The sequence below is a fragment of the Berghia stephanieae genome, chromosome 3 (genome assembly GCF_034508935.2).
Source record: "Berghia stephanieae isolate SIO BIC M18660-M18661 chromosome 3, UCSD_Bste_1.3, whole genome shotgun sequence".
In the NCBI taxonomy this organism is placed as follows: Eukaryota; Metazoa; Mollusca; class Gastropoda; order Nudibranchia; family Aeolidiidae; genus Berghia; species Berghia stephanieae.
In genome coordinates, this window is record NC_088362.1 from 59710685 (window position 1) to 59723799 (window position 13115).

General features: G+C 34.5%; 1 protein-coding gene across 1 annotated transcript; it reads right to left on the reverse strand.

The window, feature by feature from the left end:
* Positions 1-914: 914 nt before the first annotated feature.
* LOC144969300 (uncharacterized) lies at positions 915-12796 on the reverse strand. Its single transcript, XM_078908409.1, has 4 exons — positions 12769-12796; positions 12147-12242; positions 2883-3050; positions 915-2167 (listed from the first exon to the last, which is right to left on the reverse strand). Exons 1-4 carry the CDS (start codon positions 12794-12796, stop codon positions 2016-2018), a joined length of 444 nt encoding a protein of 147 aa, XP_078764535.1. The 3' UTR covers positions 915-2015.
* Positions 12797-13115: the final 319 nt, after the last annotated feature.

Sequence of the window (13115 nt, forward strand, 5' to 3'; positions counted from 1 at the left end):
TATTATTATTATTATTATTATTATTATTATTACTATTATTATCATTATTACTATCATTGTTTGCCTTGCTTTATTACTGATTTTATTTACTTGATTTGTTGATGAAAATATTATATTCTTGTATGAGTTATATTGACAATTGCCTACAAATAAACTTTTGAATCTTGTAAAAAAAAATAATAATAAAAAAAAATAATGCATCGCGCAGGTGTGTCCCGGGACAGTCCTGTCCTAGTGCGGAACCCCTTTTGAATAGAAGTTTTCTCCAGTGGGACAGGACAAATTTGTCCCGGAACAGTTTTGTCCTAGTGCGGAAGGAGTCTACAATCGGTGAAGCTTCCGAGATTTGATCCGTTGACTATCGATGTAGAGAATAGTCATTTGAGAACATAGTATAAAAATATCACCACGTCAAATACCCTTACTTGGGGCAGCGTGGCTCTGCGGTACGGTCTTTGCTTCATACCCAAAAGGTACCGAGTTCGACTACCAGCCTTGAGCAAGTCACTTCGCATTATCTCATTTTGCCCCGCTGCACTGCGGCTGATGCCAGGGTTATTCCAGACTTCCCATGGAATAGACGCTAAAAACAAATTTCTCCCTGGCGATGAATAAATGAAATTTTATTGTTTTCTTTATTTATTTATACTTGGTATTTGATTGATACTAACCCTCCGCCTGGCTGAGAGAGAGAGAGAGAGAGAGAGAGAGAGAGAGAGAGAAGGGGGGGGGGAGGAAAGCTAAGCGAGCAGTGACACTAGCCACTGTGCCAAAGGTTTTCACTTGTATAAATATAGACCTTGTGTCGTTGGATGGACAATGATAAATATTGAAAATAATTCATTATAAATCAAAGAAAACAAAAACCGTTTACAAAACAAAAGCAAATACTTGAATTTGGTTGTAGTTGTGATTTATTTTAGAATTCCAAGCACGTTCAAAAAACAAGTTCAAACTGAATCACCATTTGAAGGGTGATAATTTTCTTTAAAAAATTGGCAACGTTATATTTAATAATTATAGTTCTTGAGTCTAGCTCTGTAAAGGGAAATTATAGATACGTCTATTTTCCTTGAACATTTCATTTATTTTCAGTTTATCTAAAAATTCTCAGTGCACTTTATGAACACATAATTCTACGAAAGGGTAGAATCTAAAAATTATCAGTGCACACTTATCGAACACTTTCTATGAACACGGGTAAATATCTAAAAATTGTCAGAGCACACATATTGAACACATTATTCTATCAAAGGGTAAATATCTAAAAATTCTCAGTGGACACTTATTGAACATATATTTTATCAAAGTTAGATATCTAAATATTCTCAATCCACACTTATTGAACATATCTTTCTATCAAAGTTAGATATCTAAAAATTCTCAATGCACACTTATTGAAGCTATACTTCTATAGATTATGTAGATATTTTTCAAATCTAAATTATGATTCTGGATATTTGCAATAAAAAATGAATACCTCTCATTGACTAACCAACTCCCTGTGTAATGTTTTCTTAAACATGCGTTTTGAAGCTTGAATGTTGATATTATTTTCAAAATAAGAACACCTGAAACTCATGGAAAAGAACAGGTTAATATTACGTGCAAATATTTGCAGGTCAGATAACCGAAGTCAATTAAAGGCTTTTTTGACATTGTTGAAGTAGACATTGTATTTTTGCGTTGGTTTTAGAGAATTTCCATTACAACTATGGGTCCACATTAGGTTATAAGACCTGAAATCAAGTACACGTCTGATTAACAAAGAGTTAATACAATTGGTATCATTATTCATATTTGAGAATTTATCTTAATCACTGAGGAGATGGAATGATAATTTCCATCTAAACTTAAGAAAGTTCTCTCCCAACTAACTACCTCAATCTCTCCCCTTCTCATATTGCCGTCTACCGACGTGTACGTATTCACTGGTCTGATAACCCAAACTGTTCTGTAATGGAAATACTCTCAAACAAAGACAACATCCATTAGTCTACAATAGTGTATTTTTATTAGTGCACGCAATCATGATAAAGCGTTCTAGTGGTGAAGGTCTTCACTATGTTCATGGGTTGACTTGCAATGAAAAAATCAACTTCCTCATAGAAATGTTTTGCCGACATGGGGCCAATTTCCAGCCTATTCAGTATTTGGCCGCGGTTTCCTGAGAGGGGGAAGGGGGGGGGGGGAACAAAGAAAAACAGTGATTTTATTGTATTAACGTTACTACTATTCTTCTATTTTGATACAATCTGTGATTTCATAACGCTATTTCAACAATGAAAATGACGGAATCATATTCTTGATATCGTGACATTGATATGGCGCAATTCTACCAATTAACCTTGCTCAGTGCGCTTCACAATTTTTCTTTATGAGGCTTCGTGAATGGGTTTTATTTGACAAAATGAGTGTCATTTTAATCGATCGATATTTGAAAGGCGACTTTTCTGGCCAAAGTTTCATTTCCATGTTGTTTTCTATGCACAACAGTACGGCAAATCCATCTAACAAGTCAAGATGTAACTGGATTCAATGAAGTGTTGCCATCAAGTTGAGGTTATCGGTTTATTTATGACAAGTTTTCTATGAAAAAGAATTAGATTCAGAGGAGGAAACAGCATGGTAAATGACAGTGGTGGTGGTGGTCGTGGTGATGATGATGATGATGATGATGATGATGATGATGATGATGATGATGATGATGATAATGATGATAATGATGCTGTTGCTGATGATGCTGTTGCTGATGATGATAACGATGATGTTGATGATGATTATGATAATGATGATGATGATGATGATGATGATGATGATGATGGTGATGATGATGATGATGATCATAAAAAGGCGACAATAACAAATAATAAGTAGCCTACCGAAACTCATAACTTCCGACCACATTTTTACCCTTTTGCGGTTCGGACTAAAAGGATCGTCCCACTTTAAGACCTTTATTACCGTCCAGCATTTTGATTTGCATGCAATCTTAGGTGGCCAAGTGTCTCCATTACGTGTGCAGTTTGTTAATCTCACACATTTATCGCCTATAAAATAGATAATTGTATTCGCTAAACTCAAATGAATAAAACAGTTTTTTTTTAAAAAAAGAAGACAATACGTAGCATCCAAATTTTAAATTTCAACATACAAGGAAACTTTTTTTACATATTGAAAAGGGCCGAAATCGAATGAGTAAGAAGGATGAGGTAAGATTTCAATCTCACAATACCTGCTGCTAATGTTGACACTGCGAGGCGATGAGGCGACGCGTTGTCCTACAAAAGCAAAACTCCATTTTAAAGCTTCCCTTGTTGTTATTCAACCGACGCATGCTCCAGTCATTCACCTTGACATTTTGTTAACTCACTCAACCCTAACACCGACTATATCCGTAGCTAACCCTGATTACTTTTAACCCATGCCTATTTATTACATTTTTATGAGATACATTATAGGCGTAATATCAGAGCTCAATTTTTAGTTATTGCATGTTAATGGTAGTTGAATAAAAACTTTCTATGTACATGCTCATTTTAACACATTTTGAAAAGTAGCAAAAGTCTCTAGGATTGAGTGAGTTAAGAAGACTAGAAAATACGTTCGGAGTAAAAGGAATTGCCATTAAATGGTTTATATCATATTTAAAGGATAGACGAGAGACTATCGTGGTAAATGGTGTTTAGTCAGAGCGCGTTTAACTAAACTTTGGAGTGCCACAAGGCTCTGTTCTAGGCCCTGTCCTTTTTATTGTATATATATACAGCCCCTTTCTAGTGTGATGTCCAGATTCAATCCGAGATATCGTTTTTATGTAGATGATAAGCAAATTTATGATTCAGTAGCCCTTAGTAATTTACAATTCTTAATACAACGAATTTCGAGCTGTTATAATGAGGTTAAATCTTGGATGTACCAAATGCAAAACATTTAAAATAAATGATAATAAAACTGAGATTTTAATGTGTGGAAGGCCGAGTATCTTTTAAACAGGCAAAAAAATCACCTATTACTCTCGGAAACAGTACAATAGAATTTTCAAATAAAGCAAAAAAATCATGGCGTCTTCATTGATAAAGATCTTTCCATGACAAGCCACGCGAATAACAGCATACAATTTATGTAGATAGAAATGAACAAAAAAAAAAGCAAAATTCGTCATTTAATACACAAGCATATAGCATAACTTTTAAATAATTCCCTTGTGTAGTCCAAATTGGACTATTGTAATTCCCTCTGGGCGAATTTAGCTGAAGACAAAATGAGTAAACTTCAGGTTGCTCAAAATGACGCAGCCAGACTCATTGTACGCAATAACCAAAAATTCCCGTCAGCAACTCTCCTTCTCCGTGAGTTACATTGGCTTCCTGTGGAGAAAAGAGTTGCCTATTTGATTTGTACTGCTGTTTACAAATTCTTGAGCACTAACAGTCTCTTCTATATTAAAGATCTTCTAAACATCTATGACCCCAATAGAAACTTGAGGTCAAGAAATACCAGTCAATCCATGTCAAACGTAAGATCTTGCGTAAAATAGGTGAAAAATCATTTCAATTTTCGCCCTCCCCAACCCCCCCTCCCTGCCCATTTTTGGAACTCTCTTCCATCACACGTGAGATACTCGGATTCGTCGAAACTTTCAAATCTCGCTTACAGTTTTATCTTATTACGTCATAAGTTGCAATATTATTATCATATTTCGTTTTTGTCAAATTTAATTCGTATCAAATTTCTATCAACATTTGTCGTACCATAATATGTTTTGTTTTATATCACTGTAAAGCGCTTAGAGCCTATGACAACGGGATAAAGCGATATGAATCCCATTTATAATAATAATAATAATAATAATAATAATAATAATAATAATAATAATAATAATAATAATAATAATAATGATAATAATAATACAATAATAATAATAATATAATAATAATAATAATAATAATAATAATAATAATAATAATAATAATAATAATAATAATAATAATAATAATAATAATAATAATAATAATTATTATTATTATATTATTATTATTGTTATTATTATTATTATTATTATTATTATTATTATTATTATTATTATTATTATAATAATTATTATAATAGTAATAATAATAACAATAATAATAATAATAATAATAATAATAATAATAATAATAATAATAATAATAATAATAATAATAATAATAATAATAATAATAATAATAATAATAATAATAATAATAATAATAATAATAATAATAATATAATAATAATAATAATAATAAATATAATAATAATAATAATAATAATAATAATAATAATAATTATTATTATTATTATTATTATCATTATTATTATTATTATTATTATTATTATTATTATTATTATTATTATTATTATTATTATAATTATTATTATCAGTATTATGAGTACTAGTAAAACGCCCGCAATTTTGCGGGGAAAGAACTATTTTAATTCGATATTGTAGTCACCATCATTTAATGAGGGCAGATTGGTAAACAACGTTGTCTGTGTAATTTGGTGTATCTTCGGTTGATTTTTCTGTGTGGCCCAAAATGAAGTGTAAGTCACTATAGCCTCTGACCCGTGACACAGCAACATACAGTTGTCGGTGTGTGAATACAGGTTGTGGTAAGAAAATCCCCACCTTGCTTAATGTCTGCCCCTGAGACTTGTTAATTGTCATTGCATATGTTTTACCGGAAACTGTCTTCTATTTAGAATAAATGGTAAGCCTGAATAAGTTGTTGTATGTCGTCAGATTGATTCTAGGGATAAACACTATGTCGCCAGCTCTACTACCTGTAATTATCTTGGCTTCTAATACTTTTGAACCTAATTTAGTTATTAACAAACGGGTGTCATTTAGATTTATATTTCTAAGCAGCATGACTGACGTGTTGGCTTTCAAATGTAATGCATGTGCGGAAGTCCGGGAGATGTAAGTTCGTTCAAGAATTCAATCGGGTATAAGTTGATGCCAGAGTCACTTTGAATGGAATCAGCATTGTTGTAAATGTGTCCAGTTGATGAGGTCAACCTGGACAGAACGGCTGCATTTATTTTGTCAACATTTTCATTGCTTGTAGTCAAAATTGCTCTCTCTGATAGATAATTTTTATCCGCAAAGTTCAAATTAAAATCATTGTATACAGCATTTATCGAGCAGTCTGGGTCATTTTCAGGAAAGGCATAGCGCTGTAGGTAATTTAACAGAAGAGGTTTGCCAGTTCCACCAGGGCCATCGATGAAGAAGACATTATTCACCCGATCTTGTTCAGGTACGTCAATTGATTCCAAAATGGCCGTAAATGCTAACTGTTGGTCATGATTCATCTGCATTTTTCGACTGTGTGCAATTTGTCGTTGCTCATTTTGATCCCATACTTGACAGGCAATTGCGTATGATTCTGTAGGCTCATGTAGTTAATAATCTTTTAATGATCTTTTGTGAATCATAAGAAGCCTGTTAACGTCTTCAAGTGTCTTAGTAACGCAAGCTTCAGCAGTCATACTTTAAACATGAAAATAATCTTCAGCCAGTGGTCTTGAAAAGTATTCCATATGGAAAAAGGATCTGTGGGGTTGCAAAAGATCAAAATCGTGACAAAAAGCTGTCGGAGTTGACTTGGTGATGCAACAAATGCTGATTCTGCCATGCAGTTTATCCACTCGTCATCGTCCTCCAATAAACCCATAGCAGACGCGGCCTGTCGAAAAGTATGGTGTAATGTTCCTACTTCTGAGCTTTTTAGGTCTTCAAATGATTTTGCTCCCCTTACATGCTGCAGCAATAATCTAAGAAAGAAGCGCTCCCCTTCTGCAAGATGGGCGCTGTACATTATACCGATTGCCAGGCGGTTTCTCTGTCTCTCTTTCCAAATGTACGTTCTACTATCCCATGTGTAATGTTCCGGCATATCAGTATACAGTAGAGTATTAGCCTCAGGGTTTATTGCATTTTCCTTAAACCATGCTGTTAGTGTGGTGTCCGCATGCCCTTCTCTGTAAGTTACAGACTGTTGGTTTTCCAAGTGCAAAGCTAAACGTTGAACTGCCGGGTCTTGCATGTCAAATTGGAATAATCTTCAGCAAGATTCACTTGCTGAAACATAACGTGCATCAACAAATCTCCTAATTTCATCATCTTGCTCCCCTTGGAATTCTACCATGACTCTATCATGTCCTTTGTACACATACTTATACATGTATTTCACCGCTTTTATGCTGTTGCACACCTCAAGAGTGATATGTGCCATATCTGATAAGGAGATACGGGTTATATGGGACAGCCCATCTATTGTCAAGGGCAATTCCTCTTTTGAAGATTGATTTTCCATCATTACGTCTCTGGTACAGGGGATATGTGGAGTCATTTGTATGTGTCGTCTAACTGAATGATTTTGGAAATCTCTTGGAACACTTGCCATCTTTCATGCATGGACTGTTGGGATTGTCCAGGCCACAGGGACCATGCATCATGTATTTTGAAACTAAATTCTGTAATGTTTTGTTTTGTGGAATTTCTGCACACACCAACCTATCACTATCTTGAGTAGTTATGGGTTTGGCACTGCGAACAAGGATAATCAGGATGTGAGAATGTGGCAGGTCTCTCTTTTGAAATTCAATGACCTTCACATATGCTAAGACTTTGCCAAAAAGTTCCTTTTTAATTTTCTCTTCCATCAATGCGCCTAATTAAAAAACCCTTGCGACTAAATCTGGTCGGTCTGCAGCTGTTTGTTGTGAATACAGTTCATTTGTTATCTCTGGCCAACATGGATTACAGGTCACCGTAAGGAATAAGTCTGGTTTACCAAATCTGCAAACGATTGACATTGTATCTTGTTATAATTGGAGCATGCTTCTTGGACCCCTTGTGAATGAAGTTGGCAAAACAATTTTGGTCCCTACTGTAGCTCCATGTGCGTCACCTCGATACACTACATCCACCAGTCCTTGATTCAATTCTGCCCGTAATGAATGTTGATTAAATCGAATGTATTGCTGGCGTTGCTCTTCAACTTTATCATACTGATCTATACAATATTGTTACAGGAGACAAGATTACATTAAAACTATCTCTCTCCATAAGTCGATAAGCATAAAATAATAATGGACTGACCTGACCGGTTCGCTTTCTGTTGAATTAATGTTGGGCACCCAACCTTCTTGTCCTTTTGGAAAGAAGAGCACATAATGCAACGGATCAAAGTGAGGATATGTTTCACTGATATGCATAATTGACTGTTGGTTTGGATGGTCATCTGATTTGCAGTATAATACAATATGGGGTATAATACAATATCCCTCCGGTAACTACAGTTGATAGGTTTATTTGGGAGTAAAACAGCAACTTCGATATTATATCTACGGGCATCTTTTGATGATTCTGCTCGCATCAACATTCTAATATCCTTCCCTTGATCTCCGGCATCTTCAATAGCTGCAGCGGCATGCTTATATAATTCAGCAAAGGGACTAACAGTAGCCATGATTGGAGATATAGTTGTCAAAATATCAGTATTAAGACTTCTATTCCAAAAAAGCCGATTTTGAAATTCGTGTTCAGTGTCATAAATGTAAAGTTGGGCAAATTTTGGTCTATCATTATCACTGTTGGGTTGAATATGACCTATTCTATGATAGACAGTACCACTAACTCGGATCGGAAACAGTATATCCCAGGAGGCAAGAAATCTTCGTGTACACCCAAGGAGGCGAATGCAAACATAGAATTTTAAGCACGGATGTGTTCTCAAAAATTCTAAGAATTTGTGTCGTTACCCATGTAAAGACTCTTTATATTATCCGGAAGGGGTTGTAAAGTTGCCAGTGAGACTTCACCGTTGGCATCCTGTTTTTGATCTGCAGCTGATGTAATTTACACTGTTTGAGCTACATTTTGTTGAGGAGCAGTTTCTGTATTATTAGTATTAGTAGTAGAAGTAGCGGAAGTAGTAGTAGTAGTAGTAGTAGTAGTAGTAGTAGTAGTAGTAGTAGTAGTAGTAGTAGTAGTAATAGTAGTAGTAGTAGTAGTAGATCTACTTCTGGTTTCAGTCTATTTGAAGTGGAGATAAGACATGAATTTCTTCCTCTTGACTTGTAATGTAAACTACTTCTACGTCAATACCGTGTGGTTCTTCAGCTGGGCCTGAATCATTTTCTTGATTAGTTTGATTACGATTAGATGCATATTTTAATCGATGTGCTTGTCGCCGCTGCCATACTTTATTCGGCATGATTTTAGTTTATCAGTCAGTAGATATCTATATCAATACGTCCCAAGTCTTTACCACGCTTACTTGGGAGGCCTTCCGAAAGCCCCTACAAAGGGAAACAACTTTAATAATATATTCCCTCAACTAACCCCAAGAATAAAATTAAACCTAGTACCCTTAATAAACCCTAAAACTACGAGGCAGAGGCAGTTGCAATAGAAGCCTCACTGCAACACCTCTCTTCTGTTTTCCAGCTAAACCCTTCAAAACTTCAGAACACTGTCATCTTCACAGATCCCAAATCGGTTCTCCAAGCTCTCGATTTAGATAAACTCTCCTCAACGTTCAATAGTTTAAGATCTCAACTAGATGAATTCCTTACAACACACAGAGTAGACTTATCTCTCCAGTGGATACCGGGACATTCAAATATACCAGGAAATGACAATGGTAACAGACTAGCCAGACTCGGATCAACATTTTTACAACCATCAATTCCAGTATCCTTAGACACAGCAAAACAAATAATCAAAACAAATAAGAGAGAAGAATGGATGAACAGCTGGGCAATGAGCACCACGAGTAGATGTATGTTTTGCCATATGACCACTCCTGTAAAGACTGATTGCCTAAATAAGCTCAGAAGACACCAGCAAAGCATCATCTTTCAACTAAAAACACAACACATACAGCTCAATAACCATTTAAGCAAAATTACAAAAGACACATCCCCTTCCGGTCATATATGTCAACACCCCAATGAAACAGTAACACACCACTTACTTGAATGTCAAGCTCTTGAAGACCTGAGATGCAGATTCCTCCCACCAAATCCAAGCATCAGTAACACACTTAATAGTCACCTGGAACAACTACAAAAGACGTCTAACTTCTACATCATGGCACAAGACCGAAGGGCTAGAGCTCAGGTGGTCGCTGGTTCGGATAAGTAAGTAAGTAACTTATGGAAAAACAAACACCCTACCACCTTTACTAAGACTTATGACTAACCCTAATAGAAAAAAAATCCTCCGATCTCGAGCTAACCCGAATAGAAAAAAACACTCTCGGACTGCTTTGCACTACCTTCCAATACTTCACAAATCAAAACGGCGTCCGAAAATCAAAACAATGGTCAAATTAGGAAATTTTAAACTTTCACAAATCTATCAATGTTTGTTCTAGAGTTTTTAAATGCTCTATATGATGAAAAATTGAAAAAATACACGCCTGACAAAAGATCAACGAGGAAAATACAAATTGAAAGAATACTGGGGATGCAGGAGCTTTCGGAATGTCTCCCCTTTACTTAAATTATGGAAAAACAAACATTCTAGGACCTTTAATAAGACTTATGACTAACCCCATTAGAAAAATAGATATCCTCCGATCTCGAGCTAACCCTAATAGAAAAAATGATGACAAATTTAATAAATAAACGCCTGACAAAAGATCAACGGTGAAAATACAAATTTAAAGAATACTGGGGATGTAGGAGCTTTCGGAATGTCTCCCCTTTACTTAACTAAGGGAAAAACAAACACCCTAGCACCTTTACTAAGATTTATGACTAACCCTAATAGAAAAAGATCCTTTGATCTCGAGCTAGCCTTATAGTAAAAAAGACCCTCGGACTGTTATGCTCTACATTTCAATACTTCACAAATCAAAATGACGGCTGAAAATCAAAACAATGGTCAAAATCCATCTTTTGGTTGTTCTTCCTGTCGTAAAAACGCCAAACTGACAACTTTTTACAATGACGAAATTGGTTGTATTTGAGAGTGTTAGTGTTGTCGGTACGTATTTTATGAGATCTGTGTGACTCAACGAACTTTCAAACTGACTTTAAATTGGAAAAGGAAATCAAGTTATCTGTTTATCTATCTGTAAAAACACATTTCTAATTTTCAAATCTTTCAGTAGAGTTGTGCGCCGTATAATTTTTGTATTGACTCAAATAAGCAGGTTGTTCTCCACAATGCTATATTTTTTAAAGAAAGGATTATTATTATTATTATTATTATTATTATTATTATTATTATTATTATTATTATTATTATTATTATTATTATTATTATTATTATTATTATTATTATTATTATTATTATTATTATTATTATTATTATTATCATTATTATTATTATTATTATTATTATTATTATTATTATTATTATTATTATTATTATCATCTTTATTATTGTTCAAGCGGTTATTTGATAGTGAGTCGTGTTCCCCGTTCATTGATTTGTTCTTTGGAAGATAGTCAGACCAAAATATGCTTTCCATGTGCCAATGCTATCATGAGAAATCGACAACTCTCAAAAATAAATTTCATGTGAATCGAAGTATTCCTTCACAGATAAGGCCATTCATATTTGATCAACTCTTGTACTTTCACTTATTTACAAGTTTTACCATTCTCGATTCTCAATCTGTTTAATCAGAACCGTTTTTGTTCTGGAATACCATTAGGAACTGCATTTATTTCCGTGAGATGCTCGTCGCTGGTTATTTCCCTTTTTTCATAGACCCTTCTGTGGTCAGGAGAATATCTAATATTTAAAATTCTAGTAAAATTTAGTCTACCCCCCCCCCCCCCCCCTTCTTGAGCGACGAGTAAAAACATTATCATCATGTTTACCGCCATCACTACCACTACCACCACCATTATCACCACCACCAACACCACGCTACCATCATCCTCCTCATAATCATCATCATCATCATCATCATCATCATCATCATCATCATCATCATCATCATCATCATCATCATCATCATCATCATCATCCTCATCATCATCATCATCATCATCATCATCATCATCATCATCATCATCATCATCATCCTCATCATCATCATCATCATCAACAACAACAATAACATTACATGCATGAATGAATAACTCACTGGGGTCCCAAGCATGTGTACATATACCAGGTATTTCGTCTCCAAAACATCCACTCCAGATTGTAGTCTCATCATATGGACATGGTGGAAACTGAACTGGTCAATAGGAAGTCAATAAAATGCAATAAAGAGTAAGGTATTTATAGTCAGATTTTTTTATAAGTTGCTCGTGTTTTTCTTCTTTATCTAATCTGTACATCAAAGCACAGCTGCAAAAAATTTGAATGAACTTCTGAATCAATTTGCCTAAATTAAAAAGTGAATTAAAAAAACAACAGGAAAGTATTTCGCTTAATACATCTATATTAAAATCGAAAACATATGGAACTCATGGAAGATTTACATTATCAAAATTATGAATTTTCCGCTTATCAATTTTGAAGGAATTCGTTAAAATAGAATGACCAGTTAAGTGAAACAAACGATATTCATACAGTATCTGAATATGAAGGAATGAATGGCAATCCTTAACTATCAGACAGCTACATTTTGTAACTATCAATACACATTACTCATGAATACAAACGAAAGTGAATTTGGCACGCTTCCAACATTATTTTGATTCCACCATTCTGAGAAATACCTTGTGTTTATGCCAAAGAGGATTACATAAATTCAATACGTATAGACTGGTCAAAGTAGAAATTCATCAATTTAGGATACAATGTTTACACAAATTGTACACGTGTTCAACAATACAATCAACTACAGAAACAACAACAACCAAGAAATACTGGACACATTAATCATCACATTCTGATGACGAGGATGAAGAAAAGGAGAAATAGAACGCCTACGGAAAGATTCCGAGCATCACTCTATCCAATGAAATGAAATTTTCCCCAGTTTTCCCTTGTTCTATTATGATTTATTGCTTTCTCGGTGAGAGTGAATTTGCTTTTTCTCCTCTCAATATTTCCCTCTACGTAGGTCTAATACCTCGATTGGATTGCGCTCACAGTGATATGG